Raw genomic sequence first — 22,003 nt, forward strand, 5'->3', positions numbered from 1 at the left:
TATCAAAGAAAAAAAATGATTGATTTTGAGAAGGTAGAATGTAAAAGACAGAATACACAATGACAAAACAACTATCCTGCCTATGAGAAGGGTAGGAAAAGCTCTAAAAACCTTCTTCAATAATAGCAAAAATTAGGAGTTATTTAATCTTATTAGGAAGAATTTATGGGTATATGTGTAGAAGAGTTGACAGGATTGACTCTATTGAAATAAAATGTCTACATGTTTACAAACATTTAATATCGTCTACAAAAATAGTATTTACAAGGTCCAATTAAGGACAAAAATCTAGACTGTTATAATGTTAACTAAATGAGAAGTATATCCTTATGAAAAGGGAAAGAATTTCAAAAAGGGTTTGAAAAGCAGAATTTAACTGTGGAGGTCTATACACCTGAGGCATCAGGGCTTCTAAAAGTTTAGAGCATCAGCAATCAATTCCAACGTTACTTAAGGATTCCTGTAAGAGCCATATTGACTTAGAAGGCCACATATTAGCATTATCTATGTTTTACTATATTTAACTTATTTTCTTAAATATTTCCCAATCGGATAAGACTGAGGAGAGACTCTAAATGAACACTATAATGCAAATTCCAACAACAGGGAAATGGGTTCTAGTCAAGAACACATGTGATAACCAGTGGAATCGTGCGTTGGCTATGGGAGAGGGAAAGGTGGGGGGAGGTGGGGCGGGGAGGAAAAGAAAATGATCTTTGTTTCCAGTGAATAATGTATGGAAATGACCAAATAAAATAATGTTTAAAATTAAAATATATATATATATATTTCCCAATCACATTTTAATCTGACTTGATCAGTATTAGGTCATTTCTAGCATAAAATAAATTTGACAGATAGATAGATAGATGAATGGATGGATGAATAGGTGGATGGATGGATGGATGGATGGATGGATCAATGAATGAATGGATGGAGGGATGGATGGATGGATGGGTGGATGGATGGATGGATGGATGGATGGATGGATGGATGGATGGATGGGTGGATGGATGGATGGATGGATGGATGGATGGATGGATGGATGGATGGATGGATAGGTGGATGGATAGGTGGATGGATGGATGGATGGATGGATGGATGGATGGATGGATGGATAGATTTTTTTACCAGGCCTGTGATTTCTTTGTTATAATGACCTTTGTTACAATGGAAGAACAACCAAGCTCTTAATGGAAAATCTAACTGAATGTTGTACTCCAAGGAATGAATTGAGTGCTGATGTCAAAGAGATATAGGAAGACTAGGACAAGATGATGAAGGGTGAAGAAGTCAGAGTGGAGGCTCTGATTCTATAAATGTGCACAATGTTAACCAGTCTCCCAAAAGTCATTTATAATTGGCCAAATTTGCTGCTGCGTTTGTTGCTCAGGTTAATGGAGGCAGGTTTTGTTTCTCTTAACAACCAGGAATGGCAGAAGCTCCTACTCATCCACTAACATGATTATCTAGAATTATTTTTTGGATCGCTTTCATTTCTCCTGGGTTTGGGGGTTCGTTTTGTTGTGTTGGCCTTGGTTTTCTCCATCATAACTGCTTGTTTTGGGACAGGAGTCCAAGCAAAAGGCATTGCTAGAGAAGTGAGCGCACCTCTTGGATCTCCCGCATCTCCCTGGAGGCCAGGTTCACCAGAGTCTGCACACACTCCTCGTCCAGCTCCCCCTCCTGCTGGATGATGCCCTGGAGAATGGTGTAGATGCTAATCTTCCTCTTGATGGAGATCTGGGAAGGAAGCAGAGGGCCTGGCCATGAGGCTAGGAGGACCACCGGCCTGGGAGTCAGGTCCCTGGGTCCTTGGGCCTCTGTGAGCGTGCACTGGCCCAGGCTGGACCATCCCAGGGCTGCTTACCTCCTCCAGCTGCAGACTGCGGATGAGCGCCATCATGACCTCCGAGGGCTCCGCGTTGGCTTTCTGGATGATGATCATGCTGGCCAGGGCCTTGCGCATCTTCGACCCAGGGCCCTCCTGGCTGCTCAGACAGTTGCTCTCCTGGTCATCCTCATCCACGATGTTCAGGAGGTTGTTGACTTGTTGGTAAATCCCTAGAGAGCCAAGTCACTAGTGACCAACGCCAGCTGGCACATGGGGATGGGGGGAGGCAGATGGTCCCCTGCCCAGGAAGGGGGGAGCAACAAGGAAAGGAAAGGCTGGGCTGGACTGCCAATATTCCCCCAACCACATGACAAAGGTCCAAATTTTATCATCGTCTTTTACTCGGCACCTCCTGTGTGCCACGCGAGGCCGGGAGGCTCTAACTTGAGGGTCAAGATGCTGGTGGTCTTCAGTATCTGGATAGCTGGGTCCCGTGTGTGTGTGTGTGTGTGTGTGTGTGTGTGTGTGAGTGTGCGCGTGTGTACGTGTGTGCACATGTGTGTGCATGCATGTGCATGTGTGTGTGTGCTTCAGAGAAGGGGTCCATAGGTTTCACCAGCCTGACTGCTTAAGGGTCCCAGTGTGCAGAGGGCCCAGGATGGACAAGGTAGGCTTCATTCTCATGAGCTGCCAGCCCAGGCTCAGAGACAGGAAGACCGAAGGGGTCAAGGGGCCCCCTCAGGCCCGATGAAGCCAGAGTCTCAGTTTCCCCCTTTGTCCAATGGGCCCCCTCCAGCTCTGACAAGGGAGACCTGAAACCCTAGGGACGACGGGCCTCCCCAGCATCCCTCACTACCTCCAGTTGATGGGCCTGGCAGCTCCGAGGGCCCTGGCAGCTCTGACGGCCCTGGCACCTCCGATGGCCCCGGCAGCTCCGAAGGCTCTGGCAGCTCTGACTGCAGCGGGGGGTTGCATATGGTCAGCCTGGTAGAGACCAGAGCCTTCTTCTCCATGGCCTTCCGTTCTCTTCACCAGGCCACGACACTTCAAGAATGCTTCACCCTGGAGAAGGGAGAGAGAGAGAAAGACAGAGACAGAGAAGGAAGAGAGAGACAGAGAGACAGAGACAGACAGAAAGGGAGAGGGAGGGAGGGACAGAGACAGACAGATAGACAGAGGAAGAGAGAGGGAAAGACAGAAAGAGCAACAGAGACAGAAAAAGGGACAGAGAGGGAGGAAGGAAGGAAGGAAGGAAGGGAGGGAGGGAGGGAGGGAGGGAGGGAGGGAGGGAGGGAGGAAGGGAGGGAGGAAGGAAGGAAGGAAGGAAGGAAGGAAGGAAGGAAGGAAGGAAGGAAGGAAGGAAGGGAGGAAGGAAGGAAGGGAGGGAGGGAGGGAGGGAGGGAGGGAGGGAGGAAGGAAGGAAGGAAGGAAGGAAGGAAGGAAGGAAGGAAGGAAGGAAGGAAGGAAGGAAGGAAGGAAGGAAGGAAGGAAGGAAGGAAGGAAGGGAGGAAGGAAGGGAGGGAGGGAGGGAGGGAGGGAGGAAGGGAGGGAGGGAGGGAGGGAGGAAGGAAGGAAGGGAGGGAGGAAGGAAGGAAGGAAGGAAGGAAGGAAGGAAGGAAGGAAGGAAGGAAGGAAGGAAGGAAGGAAGGAAGGAAGGAAGGAAGGAAGGAAGGAAGGAAGGAAGGAAGGAAGGAAGGAAGGGAGGGAGGGAGGGAGGGAGGGAGGGAGGGAGGAAGGAAGGAAGGAAGGAAGGAAGGAAGGAAGGAAGGAAGGAAGGAAGGAAGGAAGGAAGGAAGGAAGGAAGGAAGGAAGGAAGGAAGGAAGGAAGGAAGGAAGGAAGGGAGGGAGGGAGGGAGGGAGGGAGGGAGGAGAAACAGAGACAAAACCAGAGTCAGAGAGAGGCCAGTCAAGAGTCCTGGTCCTAGGAGGGCGGGGCAGAGGTCCTGGGTTCCAGACCCCTCCCATATGTCCTTGGGTGCCCCTTCCAGCCTCAGTTTCCCCATCCATCCCATGAGGGGACCCGTACCCTCCGTCCCACCTCAAATGGGCCCCTACCGTCCAGCAGTGCTCTCAGGCCAGGCTCCCCAAGGTGAGGGCCGGGCTGGGGCCGGGACTTCCTCCTGGGCTTGGGAGAGGGGCGCTGCTTGCTCTCTGGCGCCCCCTGCAGCTGTCTGGGAGGCACTGCTTAGCAGGGGGGGGGGGGAAGGTCAGCTCCAGGGGCTGCTGGAAGCCTCTGCTGACCAGGGGCCTCCTGGGCCCTGTATCCTGGCCAAGGGTCCTTCTTCCTCACTGCCCTCCCGGCTTTCCCCAGCACCTGTAAATGGCTGAGTCGGGGCCCCAGCCTCCTGGGAGAGACTTCCCTTTCAGTCTACGTTTCTTAGCCAATATTTGCACATATAGTTGGCCCTTTAGCTCCACGACCTCCATACTATCTTTAAAAAAAAACAAACCCCCACCTTGTGCCTTAGAATCAAGACTATGCACTGGTTCCAAGGCAGAGGAGTGGTGAGGGCTGGGCAATTGGAGTGAGTGACTTGCCCAGGGTCACCCCACTAGGAAGTATCTGAGGCCAGATCTGAACCCAGGACTTCCCGTCTCTAGGCCTGGCTCTCCATCATGGAGCCGAGCTGCCCAGCCGCCCCCACCTCCACACCTAATGAGTTGGTCCCTCTGGCTGGTTTCCAAGAAGAGCCAATTCTGACCAGAGACCGAACCAAGAAGCTTTTCCTACCCTGACTTCCCCGTAATGGGGGTCTTGATGCTATGACCATCAGTGTAGCCCTGGGAGGGACCTTGGGAATCACTCTAGGAGCCACTCATTTTACAGCTGGGGAAACTGAGTTCCGGGGAAGGAAGTGTGATTTGCCCAAAGTCCCCCGGGGAGGAAGTAGAAGTGTTGGATTCTAATCCAGGTATCCCATCACTGGGGGAGGCTGCATCGGGGGTGGCATCTGTGCCCTGGGACGTGTGTGGGCATAAAGCCATGACCAGACCCAAAGAGCCCCAGGGCCGGGGCGGCTGTGGGTGCAGCCTGGGCACCCCCTTGGCTTGGGGCTTCCCTCCAGGCTTGTGGGCAGCTCGAGGCTGGTCGTTTTCCAGCCACTCCTCATTTGCTCCTTTCACAGGTTGTCCCCATTCGTGGTTGGCTCCCCGGGGAGTGCAGCAGACAGGGAGGAGGACCCCCATTCCAAGGGGGGAGCACGGCCCACCATTCTGTCCCTGTCCCCCGCCTGAGGAGGGGGGACGCCCGCAATGGCCTGGAGGAGGAGGAGGGCCCCTCCTGTGCGATCATGTGGAGAGAGGTTGGCCGCACCCTGGTCCTGGGTGAGCAGTTCTGTTGGGCTGGCTGTTCAGGTTCGGTTCGGGAGTGACCAGAGAGCCGGCTACAGGGAAGAGAATCCTCCCACCACCGGCCGCCCCCAGCCCGGCCCCCATCCCACCACCCAGAAACGGTCAACCCCAGGAAAGAGCAAAGCCGGGGCTGCTGTTGGCTGGGTTTATTTCCTGACATCACTGAGCCCCAAAAGAGGCCGGGGCAGACATGGGGCTGGAAGCGGCAATCCTTGGGAGCCCCAGACCACCCCAGGGCCTCCCATGCCAGCCAAACATCCACCCACCCAGCCACCCCCGGCCCTGTGGGAGCGGCGCTCGGGGACAAAGTCCGGCGCAGCATAGCAGCCATGCGGGCAGTCGGGGCAGAGTGGAGCGCGGGGGTGAGAGCCCGAGCCCGAGCGGGCCGCCGGCTGGCTGGCGTTGGAGCTCGTTCTTCCAGCTGCGCAGAAAAGCAGTCCTTCGCTGGAGCGGGAGCCCGGCCACCGTGAGCAAAAGCCTCCAGGGGAGGCGAGCCACGAGGCGAGCTTGGCGGGCGGCTAAGACGGAAGGACAAGGTGGAGAAATACGAAACTGAACAGCATGTCCAGCGGCGAGAACGAGGGTACCGACAGAGCTGCCTCCACGGCCCCAACGTGCATTTGGGCAGCTGGAGAGCCGTCCCCCCACGCCGCTGGCTAAGCCTTTCTTTGGCCCCTTCCTCCCCTCTTAGTATCCATCCTGGGTCATGGATCCAAGGCAGAAGAGCGCGACGGGCTAGCCCATGGGGTGAGGAGACTTGCCAGGGTCACCCGGCGAGGAAGGGCCTGAGGCCAGCCTGGAGCCCAGGACCTCCATTTCTAGGTCTGGCTCTCTGCTGCCCCCACTTACCGCCGTTCTTAAAGAACACCAGTGACACCAAGCACCACCATGACGACAATCAGCGGGATGATAATGGCAACGCCAAGGGAAATGATGAGGATCAGCCTCCTCTTTTTAAAGGGAGACTGTTGGACTTGGGTGGAGTCATTGCTGGCTCTGGTAAGGGCAGGGCATGAACACCACCAGGCACTGGATGCAACGGGCTGCGGCTTTGAGTCCCTGCTGTTGGACTGTCTCGGACAGAAGACGCCCAGCAAACATGCCTCGCAATTCTCCCTGTCGTGAGACCCGTTGGAAAAGGCCTCTCTGAGAGGGTCTTCGCAGGTGGCCCCGAGGTCCCGTTCCTGGGGGACATTTTCCCGGTAGCATCTCAGCAGGATCCTCATCACCAGGCTCCCCAGGACCGCCTGGATGCCCTCCTCGCTGAACCTGGGCTCCTCAAACAGGGCGGTCTCGCACTTCTGGCAACGCTGGGCAAAGAGCCTCATCTTGACCTCGCCGTAGGGCTCCTGCAGGCGCATCCAGAAGAGAATCATCACTTGGGCCGAGATCCAGCTGCGTCCACACAAGGAGCACTGAAACCTGAGGTGGGGAGAACAGAGTCAAACCATCTGTCCAGAATGGTCCCTGAGCAGGGGTTCAAAGCACTCAGCCTCAAGATCCAGCCCAAATCCTTCATTATGCAAAGGATGTGAAGGACCTTGGAAGCATCTCCCTTGTTCTACAAAGGATGTGAAGGACCTTGGAAGCATCTCCCTTGTTCCACAAAGGATGGGAAGGACCTTGGAAGCATCTCCCTTGTTCCACAAAGGATGTGAAGGACCTTGGAAGCATCTCCCTTGTTCTACAAAGGATGTGAAGGACCTTGGAAGCATCTCCCTTGTTCTACAAAGGATGTGAAGGACCTTGGAAGCATCTCCCTTGTTCTACAAAGGATGTGAAGGACCTTGGAAGCATCTCCCTTGTTCTACAAAGGATGGGAAGGACCTTGGAAGCATCTCCCTTGTTCCACAAAGGATGTGAAGGACCTTGGAAGCATCTCCCTTGTTCTACAAAGGATGTAAAGGACGTTGGAAGCATCTCCCTTGTTCTACAAAGGATGTGAAGGACCTTGGAAGCATCTCCCTTGTTCTACAAAGGATGGGAAGGACCTTGGAAGCATCTCCCTTGTTCTACAAAGGATGTGAAGGACCTTGGAAGCATTTCCCTTGTTCTACAAAGGATGTGAAGGACCTTGGAAGCATCTCCCTTGTTCTACAAAGGATGGGAAGGACCTGGGAAGCATCTCCCTTGTTCTACAAAGGATGTGAAGGACCTTGGAAGCCAACTCTCTCATCTGCTTTTCTTTTTCACCTTTACCTTCCACTTTAGGATCAATTCTGCCTATTAGTTCCACGGCAGAAGAGCAGAAAGGGCTAGGAAATGAGAATTAAGTGACTTGCTCAGGTCACACATCTTAGAAGTGTCTGAGGCCAATTTTGAACCCAGGACCATCATCTCCAGGCCTGGCCCTCAATTCATTGAGCCACCTAGCTACCGCATTTCATTTTCTAATGGAGGAAAAAGTCTCAGGCAACAATTGAACATAACTCCAAGCCCAGCACACTGTCAACATCATTTTCCTGCTTCTCGGATGAAGGTACAAAGTTCCACAACTAGGTAAAACACACAGTGTGAATTCCATCCATCAAGAAGCATTTCTCGACTCTTCGACTCTTCTGATGGATTGCTCAGTGGTGAGAGTTTGACTCCTACCTCAGATACTTATTGTCCAGCCTCTTAATATCTATGGAAGTTAACTGAGGGGTAAAATGAGGATAATAACATCACTGATATTCTGAGGTGTCATGAGGATCAAACGTCCTTTGCAAATGCTAAAGCCCTGTGTAATTGTTAGTTATTACCTGCAATGAAATATGGCGGATATCTTATTCTTATGCCGCCTTTATCCCAGGATAACTTCCCAAAAGCCATCTCTTAAAAAAAAAGAAGTAGGAAAAGAAAAACCATTTAGCTAGCTAACTCCAAATAGAAAAAGTCTAAAACAGGCAGAGGGTCCACCTCCACCTCTGCAAAGGAAGGGGCTTCCCATCTTTGGGGTTCACTCCAGCAGGAATCACCTGAGTGTCTCTAGACACCAGAAATAGAAAGGAAAAAGTGGTGGCATCCCAGCCTTCCACTGGGGTTGGGAGGGAAGATCTGAAATGCCAAATGGCAGAGTTTGTATTTGGTCAGTAAGAAGGTGGCATGCTAATCCCACTGGAGTATCAGGTCCAGGACTGGACACTGTGGTCTAAGGAGAGCCATCTCCCTGCGTGGCCTGTCATTTGAAGGAGTGGTCCCAGCCCATGCCAGAAGGACGCCCCCTCTTCCCTTCTTGACAGAGCTGATGGGCTCCAAGAGCACCAAATGGGACGGACGGCTTGTGGGGCTTGCTAGACTGGCTGCTTTGAGCGCCCTGGTAGGGTCTCTTCTAATCCTCAGCCCCGTCCCTCCTTCTCTCTTCATAGCAATTGTCTACAATGGGGCCAGAGGAGCCGTAGACCAATAGTAAGGACCATCCTAGCTCTATTCATCAGCAGAGCCACCTGGGAGCTGTCGGAGTCACCACCCTAAGGTGCAAGTCTGAAAACGTTCACCCTGTTCATCTGTATCTACGGTTGAATATAAACAGTACAGGGATGCCGCCTCCCAAATGGGACAAAGTCACAAACCAAAGCTTTAGCATCAACATTAAATAAAGTGGCACAGTTTGAGAAAGTGAGATGTTAGACCGTTTCTCTAAGAACTACATACATATTGCAGCATCGGCTTCCAAAAGTATCCAGCAGGGAAATGCGGGCTTAGAACAGGTTTAGTTCTCAAAATCAAATGGAAGGATTTGACTATGAAATTGCATTGGTGACTGTAAAGAAAGTGAAACTATTTTCCCATTTTAAACTGTCCAATCGTTTTGAAAGACAGAAGAGTCAGACCCTCATGGATTTTTTAAAAAGATTTTTATATGGGGGTGGAGGCAGCAAAGTGGCTCAGGGGAGTAAGAGCCAAGCCCAGAGATGGGAGATCCTGGGTTCAAATCTGGCCTCAGACACTTCCCAGTTGGGTGACCCTGGGCAAGTCACCTAACCCCCATTGCCTAGCCCTTACCACTCTTCTGCCTTGGAATTAATACTCAATATTGATTCCAAGATGGAAGGTGAGGGCTTAAAAAAAAAAAAGATTTTTTATATGGAGGTGGAGGCAGCAAAGTGGCTTAGGGGATTAAGAGCCAGACCTAGAGATGGAGGTCCTGGGTTCAAATCTGAGCTCAGACATTTCCAAGCTGTGGGACCCTGATCAGGTAGGTATCTTAACTGCCATTGCCTAGCCCTTCCCTCTCTTCTGCCTTGGAACTAATACTCAATTTTGATTCTAAGATGGAAGGTCAGGGCTAAAAAAAGATTCTTATATCAGGTTCAGGATGGAGTCAGCAAGTGGTATATAAAAACTGAGATGCTTTAGTCTTGAGTGAATTACAGGGTCCTGATGTGTGTCTTCTTATAGGATTAGCTCCATAAGACCTGAACTGATTCCCACCACATGAACTAGTTATTGGGAAACCACACGAAGAGGTTGTGTTGCCTTGTGTTAAGTCTTGTTCCTGGTAGATTTGGGCAGGACCATCTGGGAATCTCTACGAGCCAGAGAAGCAGAGGCCCCTTCCAGAAGGCTCAAGAGAAGACATTTCCAAGGACCAGACAGCTCATGGAGCAGCTGGGACTCTGAACGAGATGAAAGGCTTCAATGGCCATCGGGAGTGGGTTACTAAGATATATACAAGAGATGATGTTGGCTACCCTTTTTTGCTGGTCATCACTGCAGGGCTTTGGCCTTTGTTTCATGGAGTTCCTGCTGAAGTTCTCTTGGTTACCCAAGTGGCATGTAAATCTCGCCTCTCAAATCAGTCCCTCAAAGGGGTTTGATCTGTAGCCAAACTTACAAAATTCTGATCATGAATGATGAAAAACCTAGTAGATTTGGCCTTGGATAAGTGATCCAGGGGGGAGTTGGCTGATCCCTCCCCCATAAACCAGTCCCCAATGGGGAGATTAGGTACAAGAGAATAGCAAGCTGCTACTTGTGGGAACTGGGTGAACCACACTGACTCACTCCTGTGCCTGAATTCTGGAGCTAGCTCGATTCCCTTCCTATTCAATTATGGGTCAAGTCCAATTTGTCTTGTGAGAAAACTTTATACAATTGTGGCGATTGTGAGAAAGCTTTATTGCCTTGTTTGAACCTAACCCCAAAAGGCTGAGAAGGTGGACCACACTAGCACCCTGCCCTGAGGACCGAGGTTATGTTGGCCAGAGACTCAGTCATTACCAAAGATGGATGCAAGGAGTTTTCTCCCATTTCTGTATCTCAAGCACTCCACCTGTCTTCTCTGAAAACTCTCCCATACTTATCACTCTAGTGTTGTTTGCAGGTTTCTTTGAGTGAATAGACACTTGCGGGGAGTGGGGTGTCTCTTTCTGATTCCAGGGAATTGTATCTGTTTGCTCTTCCAACTTGGAAAGTCCCTAATCTTTCTTCTAATTAGAAATCAGATTATCAATTTTTCATCCTGGTTAATTGTTTTATTTTAACTAATTGGTCCTATTTGATTAATAGGGCAGCGCCCTAGTACAGTGGAAAGAGTGCCCAGCCTAGAATCGGGAAGATCCATCTTCCTGAGTTCAAATCTGGCCTCAAACAGCTATTAGCTACGTGACCCTGGGCAAGTTACTTAACCTGTTGGCCTCAATCACCACATCCATAAAACTAAATGGAGAAGAAAATGGTAAACCATTCCAGTATCTTTGCCAAGAACACCCCAAATGAGGTCACAAAGGACCAAACTTGACTGAAAATGCCTGAACAACAAATTTGATTAATTGTTTTTCATGCATAAAAATGTCTCCCCTTATATCTGGGGTCCAGTGCCAAAGCCAAGAAGGCCTGGCCCCGATTTGATACACAATGGGTACATGCCATTTAATAAATCAATCTGCGCAGAAGCATGAACTTTTGTTTACTCAATTGTTCCAGGCTTCACCTGTCACAGTTCTGTAGGATTTCAGATTGGGGAGAAGAAAAAGACATCCTGGAAAATGGTGACCTAAAAACAAAATATAATCCTTAAAAATGAGGGATGAGTACTGAACTCAGGGTATCACTTGTTCAGGTGGGTCCTAGTAGTGCAACTAACGAATTGCCTCAAACTGTCCCTTGGACTCAAATCGACGCTATTTTATATAAGGAACCCTCAGATAAGGAAACTACAGGTCAGCATCTCTGCAACTTATACACTTCAACCAGTTGCCATGGGGCAATCCAATGCTATTTGGGCCACATAGCCAATAAGAATCAAAAGTACAACTTGAAAACAGAAATAATCTAAAACTAAGTTATCTTTGGAATTCATACCAATCGTTTGAAGCCAACCTTTGTCCACATGGAAATCTAGAGGTCCCCAGTTTATTTAGTTTGAGTATAGAAACCCCAGGTTTTGACCTTGTCACAGGAGAGGTTTCCCCCTGAGGGAAGGTCCCTCTTCACCAGACAGTGAACTTCCTGGTAGTTTGGGTGGGAACAGCTAATCCCATCCAATATTGGGCATTCCTTTTGTCCCAATGGTTTCTCCCCCTGGGCTAAGGTCCATGACCAAGGTGACCCAGCCCTGGGCTGAGTCTTTCCCTTTTGTGTCCATTGTAGGGCCCCAGCCCCTCACTATTATTCCTGTCTGGAGCTCTTCATTTTCCTTTCTTACCATTGTAAAGTCAATCAACTGTCCCTCTAATCCTAAAGCCCCCAGGTCATCTAGAGTGGTATATGGGTTCCCCAAGTTCTTTTGTTCCTTGGGGACCATCCTGAGTCTGTGGCACTGCCAGGGGCTAGTGACCAGGGCGTCTAGACTCTGTGCAGTCATGGGAAGCAGCTCTGTTGTCGTATTAGTAGCGCTAACCCCTTTTCCCTTAATTAAAGAGTGATTTTGACTATTTTAATAGTTCTGCGTTTTTTCTAGTTGACATTAATGGAGGCCCCAGCGGGATCCGAAGTCCCTGCTGTCTGAGCCCTCCTGCTAACGAGGACCCCGAGACTTGAGGTACCTAAAACAACCAGTTTGGGGTTGGGTCAGGAGTCCTGTTAGCAAGGGCCAGGTAAGCGGCTCTCTCGGAGGTAGGACTCGCATCTCTGGTTTGGGAGTGACTTGCTCTTTCATTAAGGGATCCTTAGTCGAGCGTCTGTGGGGTACACAGCTGCATTGTCCATAGCCACCCGGGCGCTATTAGACATGGGTAACAGCTTGTCTGTTGTCCCAAAATTTGGTGGGGGCGGTCAGCAGCCCAAAGAACCACCTAGAAATACGGCCGCGAGTTACATGGTTTCGAAGTATGGACCTGATGCAAGCAAGTAATTGGATGAATGGCAAACAGTGACAAAGGCCAATCCAAAGGTAAGCTGGCCAAGGTAAGGTTCATTTAATGAGGAAAAGATAATTGTTTCTATAATCTGTTTTAAGCGAAGCAGGTCGAGAAATTGAAGAAGACAAAAGAGAAGTCTTCAACCAAAGGCTCGAGGAAGGCACAAAGAAAAACCAGGTCAGAACAGTCCATAGACCAGGAGAAGGGTAAGAACCAGAGAGAGGTGAGGGCCAGGAGAGCTGGTCAGAGGCGTGAATGTGTGAGATTTAAAATGGTTGAGATCTTAAACTGTAGTGAGTTAAAATGGTGGAAGATATAAATTGTGATAGATATAAGAGAGGGTGAGTAAATTTGACCGCAGAAAATATGTTTCACTACAGTGTCTTGGTTTTTAAATCAAATATAAGGTGGTCGCCAGGGAAATATTCCCAATTATTCAAATACCCAAGTCAACTGGGTTTTATAGGGATTTTTTAATTAATAATATAATGAGGAATTAAAGAAAAAGAGAGAGAGTAAGAAAAGAATAAGTATGAAGGGCCTCAAGCCAATATGGCCTAGACCTGAGTCTTAAGAGAGAAATCAGTCAGTTTCTTAACACTCACTACAAGGTCTGACTAAACAAGGATTCTAGTAATACCAGGTCAGCTCTATCTCAGCTGACTTTACCAGAGAGCCTTCCAGCCAGAGACTGTTCCAAAGGGCCTCTCTTCAGAGCCTCCAGAGGGACAGAGTCCCCTTAGAGGAGCTCCAGGGAGACCTCCTTAGAGATTGTCCTCCAAAAGCTTCCCTTCTCCAGAGCCTCTCTCAAGCGGTCCTCATCAGAGATTCTCCAAAAGGATCTCTCCTCAAGAGATTCTGCTTTTTCTTATATAGGGGTTTTTCTCTCATGTCACCTCCCCTAAGTCCCTACATCTACTAATCACTGTAGACGCTTTCCAAAGGACTGCCCATCTGAATTCCTGCTAAGTCGACCAATCTCCTCAGTAAATCTGAATCAGAAAAAATGCTGCTGTGTCGACTAATCCCCTCAGTAAGTCTGAACCAGAGAAAACACAGCTGAGTCGACTAATCTCATCAAGAGAAATCTTGCCCGACCCTTTTAGATACCTAGCATCTCATGGTATCAATTCTAAAAATAGGCCTGGCTCAAAGAACTCCTTGCCCCACCATAAGCATGGATCCAAATACTTTCATTGCTTAGCAAGGAGTTTTCTCCCCTAAAGCAGTCTTAAGTACGGGTGGAGTAGAAGTCCTCCCATTTCTGATCCTGGCGAGTTCTCACATCAAAATGGGGAATGTTTCTCAGTAGGGAACTTGTTCCAATTAAGAATTCCCTGATGGGGAAATTTTTAACATTCACAAGTCTGAGAGATTTCAAGATTTACAAATGGTTGGCTGAACGCTTTGAATGGGAAACTGGAGTTTGGAGTGTGAGAGCCACAGTGTTCAATTGAGGGTCTGAGTAACTGCTCTAAGTTGATTAAAATAGAGAAAGTTTCTTCATGAATTGAAATGCCCCGGCTTGAGGTTGAAATGGTTACAAAGTTTTGCAAAAAGCCTCTCATAGAAGCTGAAGAACTTAAGGTCTGGATTTCTTCGCAAAATTTCCTGTGAGCTTTTGCTTATTATATATCTTAATGGATTTCTTAGGCAGAGACTTCCCTATAATTTCAAATGCTGGTGATTTAAATGTTAGCCAATAATGTCTGAAAGTTGTGTGAACGATGAATTCCTCCCAAAGTTGAAGAGGCGAGATTGGAGCTGCGATCTGGACACGGGAATATCCAGCAGGAGGCAAAAGGAGGTCCAGAAATTCTTACCTTTAAGGTCTCATTTTTCTTCCCAAAGTTTTGGTCTTGTTAATGTGTGAAATTTTGTGTATCGAGTGCAGTTAGTATTGGTGACAAGGTGCCTTTTGTTCTAGGTACTAACTTGGTTATTTGAGTGCTATAACTTCACATTTTTCCAAGCTGTTCATTGTTTTCCAATAGCAACGTGTGTGTGAGTTCTGGAGTAAAGAAAGTTCATTTGAGGATGGTCAACTGCAGACCTGACTGATCATTGAATTGGTGTAAATGACAAGAAATATTGGGGAAAAGGCTTTGCTTTAAAGGGTAAGGAAACCCGAAACATTTTAAACTGACCAACAAATTTCCTCTCTAGGAGCAGCTTTAGCCTTGGACCAAAGTGGTTTGAGGCAAGGCTAAGAAAGGCTGAATTGGAGCAAAAAGTAAATTAGAGCAAAAAAAAAAGGAAGGAAGGAAGGAATTGTAGAGGTATTCAGAGTTCAAGGTAGTCTTTAAGCTTTTCTTCGTAATCCTAAATTTTGTGTTTGGAGGAAAAATGTTCCGGGTTTTAGTTTTTGAAAAAGTAAGAGTCATGGACTATAACCTGATTTTTGAATTTTTAAGGTAAATTTCCAGAGTGCAGCCATTACAATAGAAAAGCTGTTGTTTAAAGACCAGTGAATACTGCGAACTAATTTTACTTTTTATGTGGAGAGAACGAATGGTTTTGTGAGCATTATATCTGATGATCTTGGGCACTTGGCTGCTAATAAAGGAATTTCTCACCTGGGAAACTTAAAATTTCTAGGAATGTCCTGTATTTTACCACCCCAGTTCTGGAGTGTGGACAAAGTGATTAGAACCTTTAATTAAAGTTTTACCTCAAGACATTTCTTAGGAGCCAAAAGCCTGGACAAGATTTTCCTGCAGCCCAGAACCAGAAGGATTCCTGAAGAAGCCATCTCTAGGAGAAATCTGAAGGAGCCCCAAGGTACTGGATCCGGATAAGGATTGTTTCTCATCATTTTCATTGACTAGAAATGTTTCTGTAGCAGCCATAAAACTGGCCATTTTATTTCCCCTGAAAATTCTATTTACCTTGAGCAAAGTCCCTTTAAGTAGAGAACCTAGAATGGACAGAGCTAATCCCCAGATTGAGCTGAAGTAGGAAAAGTCTGAATAGGAGCATTTTACCTGGTTAAGAGGTTTGAAAGTAACATCTGTTCATTTGAGAATTTGCAGCAAAGATGCCAGAGTGCTAGTTGGTCTCAAAGTAGTATCAGAAGAAGTTGGGAAGAAATGATGGAGCCTAGAAATGGTTGTTAGCAATACTAGATAAATGTATTTTAAATCTGGAGCCGGGTTAGAGAATTGCGATCTAATAGTAAATTGTGTGGAAAGACAATTGGGAAAAAGAAAGAAAAGCTATGGAGGAAATTGGTTATTGATACAGTCACAAGGGTGAATGGAAAGGCAGAGTTAATGTCAAGTCCTACAGGTGACGCTGATCATGGCCAATTCTCCCTCATTTTAAGTTACTTCCCACTTTTTCTCCTGTTACTAGCAAATTTTCTATATGGTGAAAGGAGCCTCAGGAAGGCAAGGCATAGACTATGGAAATTGTGGAGGCAGATAGAAACTTTTAGCCATTATGAATAAGTAGTAAGCAAATTCAAAGAGGTTCCTTTTTGTAGTCAGGTGGAACCTCCTCTTTCCCTTGTTTGTCTTTGCTTCAGACAAAGATGTGGATTAACCTTTACCCATGGGGACCAAGGTTGGAACAGTAAACATGAAGGAAGCAGGATAACTTTTATGAAAAGCAAACTGTGATAAGGTGGGCACCTCTTCCCCTTGTTTGGATTTGCATTAGACGAAGCTGTGGATTAACCTTTGAACACCTGCCTATCCCTGGACCAAGGTTAGGGTTTCTGGAATGAAGAGTCATAAATTCCTGTGGGTTTTGTCCAAATAGTCTTTGCCTATAAAAGTTCTGTGTAAAGCAAATAAATTTGGCACTATTTCTCTCTTTCATATAGTGTCCATTCTTTCTTTTGTTACTCCTCATTTTTCGTTACCCCAAGTAAGGTCACACAGGGCTGGCCGACCCTGTGGAGAAGTCTTACACCTTTTCTTAAAAAGAAGAGTTTAGATCATAAGGAAAACCTGGCAAAATATCAGTGCCAAAAGGGAGGAGGCCTTGCACATAAATAGTAGATTCTAAGCAGCAGTTTTAATAAACAAGGTTCTGATAGAACACTGAATGGCTCCCCAGTACCAGTAAAGTTTATACATTTTGAAGCCTCATGGCAGATAAGAAGAGAACCTTTGTGACTAGGAAAGCTAATCCATTCACCTATAGATTTAGGCAGAAGTTCAATGGTAAATGAGTCCTTTTTGCCAATGAATAAATACTCAGGAAAATGAAATGTGTACCCAAAACTAATTTAAGGCTACAACTCAGTCAAATTAGGAGAATTATTTTAACAAATTTTTATCTACAGACTTTACATTAGCTGACTCGGTTGCAATGTTATTTTTTTCATACTCAATAATAGGAGTAAAAAGCCTAAGCTATTTAATTTAAGCATGGTTATGGTTATTAAGTAGTTAAAGGTGAATGAAAACAATTTTAAATCCCTAGTATTTCAACCTCCCCAAAGGTGGGCGCAGGGTGAGTTAAGTGTGTATAAGGTTTTAAAATTAAGGAAAATTAGAAGCATTTTAATAGTGAGAATTTTTGGAGTTCATTTCAATATTGAAACTTAAAATTGATTTTTAAAAATAGTTTTGAAGCTGAAAATTGCCATGCAGTCATTTTAATGTGGTTTTGGATTTTGTGATGATAAAATATCTAGTTAGAAGCTTACTTGGTGCTAAACAATATTTTACCTTTTGGCCACAAACAGGAGGTAAAGTCACTTCCAGAATTACAAAGTACTGAGTAACCTGTGATATGGATGTTGTTTCTGCTTTTATATTTCTACAGTTTGTAGGGTTTTTATATTTTGGTAAAAGTAAGGCAATCTTTCTGATCAAGCATGTAAATGACCTAATTTTATAATTTGTGTGGAAAAGGCAATACTAGAAATAATAAGATGGGATGGCGGATTTAAGGTTAGCAGCGTGGATAATCTTTGTAGTAAGTAAGCATATAGGTCAAGTCCTGTTAAAGAATGTGTTTATGGATTTCTCTTAGTTTACCCAGCAAGGAAGCTGGCTGATACCAAAGGAGAAGCCTGCCAGAAGACAGAAGTCTGTGAGAGAGGAGGCTGAAGGCATCATCAGGACCCACCAGATGGGAAAGACTTAAGACTTTGGGAAATGGGATCGTGTTTTGATTGTTAGTTACTCTCTTTGCCAAAGGCAGACTGCCTACCTTTCTGGCTCAATTGTCAATGCGCCAGTGGCATTGGGGAACGCCCCCAAAGGCCAATCACCAAACCTGTATCCCTGAGCTTTCCCACCATTAGGGATGGGGTTCAATCTGATATAGCATTTCCCACTTGTCCATTTGTTTGGTCAGCCACGTTTGGTCTTGACCAAAAGGGGGGGTGTCAACATGGAAATCTAGAGATCCCCAGTTTATTTAGTTTGAGTATAGAAACCCCAGGTTTTGACCTTGTCACAGGAGAGGTTTGCCCCTGAGGGAAGGTCCCTCTTCACCAGACAGTGAACTTCCTGGTAGTTTGGGTGGGAACAGCTAATCCCATCCAATATTGGGCATTCCTTTTGTCCCAATGGTTTCTCCCCCTGGGCTAAGGTCCATTACCAAGGTGGCCCAGCCCTGGGTTTGGTCTTTCCCTTTTGTGTCCATTGTAGGGCACCAGCCCCTCACTATTATTCCTGTCTGGAGCTCTTCATTTTCCTTTCTTACCATTGTAAAGTCAATCAACTGTCCCTCTAATCCTAAAGCCCCCAGGTCATCTAGAGTGGTATATGGGTTCCCCAAATTCTTTTGTTCCTTGGGGTTCATCCTGAGTTTGTGGCACTCCCAGGGGCTAGTGACCAGGGTGTCTTGACTCTGTGCAGTCATGGGAAGCAGCTCTGTTGTCGTATTAGTAGTGCTAACCCCTTTTCCCTTGATTAAAGAGTGATTTTGACTATTTAATAGTTCTGTGTTTTTTCTAGTTGACACCTTTCACATGAGCTGTCCTGAAAGGCAGCCAGTCTGGAATTGCTTTTACTAGCTGACAGAGCAGTTTTGTTGGCCACATAATCCACAAGGCCCTGGGGAAACAGCTTTTTGGTAAAATTCCTTTAAACCTGACCCCGACTAAGGGAAAGCATTTATTTATCCAGGCTTTATGACCACTGTGCTTTCAGGAAAGTCTTATCACAAACTTTCGATTCCTTATCACTTTAGATTAGGCATGGAACCCAACAGAAAGCCCTAAGGAGGCCACCCAGTCCAAAATGCTACTGGTAGATAGCTCACTCCAGTATTACTGGACCCAATTTATAGCAGCATTTGGTCACTTGGGGATCATTAGCCTTTTTTCAGGTTCAATGAGGGGTTCATTCAAAGCCAGACACCTTGAATAAACAGTCCTTGAATTGAACCATATTCCACTATGCTCAGGTAAGCAGAAGCTATCCTGGAGGCAGTCTCAAAACAGTCCAGAGGATAAAAAACAAACAATAAAATCTGCAATTAAGAAGGTTCTAAAAAGTTTTCTACAAGGAGGTGCCCCAGGGTCTTGGGAGCTCCCTTCAAAACTCTCAAAAATGTTTCCTCTTACCCAAAGGACTCAAAGTTTGGTCCCAAAGGAATCCACCTAGAGACAAAGTGAAACCTGCATCCCCTCTCCACCATTTCCTTACTTAACAAGGATTTAAGCTGGTTTTGTGGGCACGTAGGAAAGTTAACTCTTTCTACCTCCAATTCCACAAGTATCCTGGCTCACAACAGGTGGAAAGCATAGAGGACAAAGTCCATAAATCAGAAGTTTCCCTCCCTGGTCCTCAGTTTCCTCATTTATTAAAAGGAAGGCTTTGGACTAAACTTCCAAAATTACTTAAATTTTCAAGTCTTGTTATTGTATCTGCTCCAGTTTGCTCAGAAAATAATAATACCAACAAAACTAAACCTTGAGATGTTATCCCATACAGACAAGGAGAAGAGCTTGACACTAGCATAACAGTTAGCAATTTTAAAAATAGGCTGCTAAAAATTAAAATGTGTATGCAAAAGACAAAAAATAAGCCATAATTGGCTACTTTAGTAAGAAAGAAAATGAGGATTCAAAATCAGAAAACAATGAAATTTAAAACATCCACCTCTAAAACTTCAAAAAAAAAATGTAAAATGAACACAAGCCCAAAAGGAGTTCTTAGAAGAACTTTTAAAAGACTTTAAAAACCAAGTGAGAGAAGTTGGGGGATGGGGGATTAGAAAAACAACGCAAGAAAATCAAGAAAATGATGAAAGTTCAAGCAATTGGGGAAAAAAAAGATCCAAAAACTCACCAAAGAAAACAATTCATTAAAAATTTTTATTGTACAAGTGAAGCCAACAACTTATTAGGATAAGAATAAAACTAACTTTAAAAAATGAAAAAATAGGAGAGAATATGAAACATCGTATTACAAAAGCAACTGACCTGAAAAATAGGTCAAGGAGAGGCAATACAAGAATTCTTGAACTAATTGAAAGTTATGATTTTTTAAAAAGAGTTGAGACATTATACTTCAAGAAATTATTATTTAAATTGTACCTCCCAGTAGCTGGCCACTCTCTAAGGATCACAGTTCTGTGGAGTTTGCTTAACTCATATTAGCTCTCTTCCTGATGACTCACCATCTGCTCTCCCCCAAAATTCATCTATTCTGTCCTAGACAAAGCACCCACAGGGACCCCAGTGGCTCCTCTCTCCACGGCTCCACACTAACCTTGCAAATCCAAGATGCCTATATTGTCTCCATCCATGTCCTGATCTATTGAGCTCAAGGTTTCTGTCTACCTCCAGGATCCATCGGTGATGAGGTTTCTTCTTTCTAATTAGCTGTTGAAATGTCTGTTCCCAAATGTCCATATTCTTGATCATTCTTCTCTACAGTCTACTCTGGGTGTGTAATCACCCTTGTAGGAGTAGGAAATAGGGCTTTCAGCCTACAGGAGTAACCGGAAGTCAGCTGTACAAGAGCTGGATGCCCCAGATGTGGATGCCAGAAAACACTGAAGATATAGGGAAGAGATCTGCATTCTACATCGTCGGAAAAAAATGCAAAATATATATGACCATCTGCCTCAGTGTTTTACAAAGCAAACAGAAAAGATAAGATAAATTAATCCACCAGCACCTCAACCTATAAGCCAAAGTTTAATACGATTAGAGATCAATTAGGTCTGGATTGAGTTCCGTCCTGGCGGAGCCTTCCTGGTCTCAAATGACAGGCAGGCTGGGTCTCTTTCCGGCACTCCTTGGCCTTTTAAACCGCACCGCGGTGCCCGAGGACTAATTAAAGTTTAGGTTTCAGTTCACATGTAAGCTTTTCCCCGAAGAAGGGACCCAAGAAGTAGCCCATGTATCAGACGATCAGTAATTGATTCCTACACCCAAAAGGAATGCTAAACAGAGAGGGCTCACAAGTGTGCCTTGACAAAAGCAAACAAGATAAGATTCTGTTACTTAACTTCCATCTGCTCTTAGATCTGCTGAAAGGCTGGCCCTTGCGTGTTTATCATCAGCACATAAAGCCTGGATGTGTCCATCCAGAAACGCAGATTTGTTCCCCCAAGATCAGGAAAAGAGACACAAAGCAGCAAAGCGAATCGGGGGCAGAGCCCAAGCTTGCCTCCTGCTGTCTCCCTCGCAGTCCATAGGAGAGGGGACCCCTCTGGTGGACGGCCCAGACACAAGGGCTGGTGGTCATTCCGATCGAGGAAGGGCACTCCCAGGGGCAGGAACCCCTTCTGCATGCAGTCGGGCAGGAAGCTTCGTCCACCGTTTTGTTCTTGGGTCTGGAGAGAAGCTCAGGCTCACTTGGAGATCTCTGGTTGGAGAAAGCTCTGGGCAATGTCCACTGGGCAGGGGCTGATCCAGGACTCCAGGGTCACAGGTCAGCTGTCTGGGAGCCTCCCCAGCCCACTCCAGTGGCTGTGGGGATGCTCACCCCGAATGGGAGCCCCTGGCTCTAGCTCAGAACTCAGGCAGGCTCCTGAGCTGATCTGGGGAGCAAAGCTAGCAGCCTCAGCCAGGGCTCTGGAGAGAGAGAATGGGGCCTCCCACCCTCCCAGCAGCCCGGGGAAGTGGGGGGCTGGGCCCCCAGCCCATACTTGGTTCCCATGAGAGAACTGAGGGAGGGGGCAGCCAGGAAGGAGGAGTGGGGACGGGGAAAGCGAGAAAGTTCATGGAAAAGGCAGCATTTTCTGTTCTGTCAACTGTGAGAAAGTGGTTAGGTTTGAAGTGGAAAGAAAACCAGTAAAGATGGAGGAGGCCCCTGGGCCAGCAAGGAAGCAGCATTGGACCCTGCCACAGAGGTAGAAGCCCGACTCTGGGCTTGGGTTTGAATCCTGCTGCTGCTGCTGCTGTGTGGCCTAAGCAGCTCATCTCACTTTGGGACTCGAATTCCCCACCTACTCTTTCAAACTGAAGGAGTCGGGTCTAGGGGGCTTCTGAGCCCCTTCAGCTCAGTGTAAGCACCCTGTGCTTTAAGCTCTGCGGGTCTCTGTTTCCCCGTCTGTCAAGTGAAGACGTTGGCGTGGATGGGTGCCGAGGCTACCTGCAGGTTACAGGCGGAGC

The 22,003-nt window shown here is 46.7% G+C and overlaps 2 protein-coding genes across 4 annotated transcripts in view; both read right to left on the reverse strand.

The window, feature by feature from the left end:
* The window catches only part of MROH2A (maestro heat like repeat family member 2A), a 63,521-nt gene extending 59,516 nt beyond the window's left edge, over window positions 1–4,005 (reverse strand). For all 3 annotated transcript variants that reach the window (XM_056808137.1, XM_056808136.1, XM_056808138.1), the window contains exons 1-4: window positions 3,890–4,005; window positions 2,691–2,896; window positions 1,871–2,064; window positions 1,612–1,743 (exon numbers count right to left, since the gene is read on the reverse strand). In XM_056808137.1, coding sequence (XP_056664115.1) covers window positions 1,612–1,743; window positions 1,871–2,064; window positions 2,691–2,847 — 483 coding nt within the window. In that variant the 5' untranslated portion in view covers window positions 2,848–2,896; window positions 3,890–4,005. The remainder of the gene's footprint in view (window positions 1–1,611; window positions 1,744–1,870; window positions 2,065–2,690; window positions 2,897–3,889) is intronic.
* Window positions 4,006–4,039: 34 nt separating this feature from the next.
* On the reverse strand, window positions 4,040–21,249 carry RTP4 (receptor transporter protein 4). The gene is made up of 2 exons (XM_056808139.1): window positions 20,151–21,249; window positions 4,040–6,607 (listed from the first exon to the last, which is right to left on the reverse strand). The coding sequence occupies exons 1-2, from the start codon at window positions 20,303–20,305 to the stop codon at window positions 6,043–6,045; spliced, it is 720 nt and encodes a 239-aa protein (XP_056664117.1). The 5' UTR covers window positions 20,306–21,249; the 3' UTR covers window positions 4,040–6,042.
* Between the last annotated feature and the right edge of the window lie 754 nt (window positions 21,250–22,003).

The sequence above is a fragment of the Monodelphis domestica genome, chromosome 8 (genome assembly GCF_027887165.1).
Source record: "Monodelphis domestica isolate mMonDom1 chromosome 8, mMonDom1.pri, whole genome shotgun sequence".
Taxonomy (NCBI): domain Eukaryota; kingdom Metazoa; phylum Chordata; class Mammalia; order Didelphimorphia; family Didelphidae; genus Monodelphis; species Monodelphis domestica.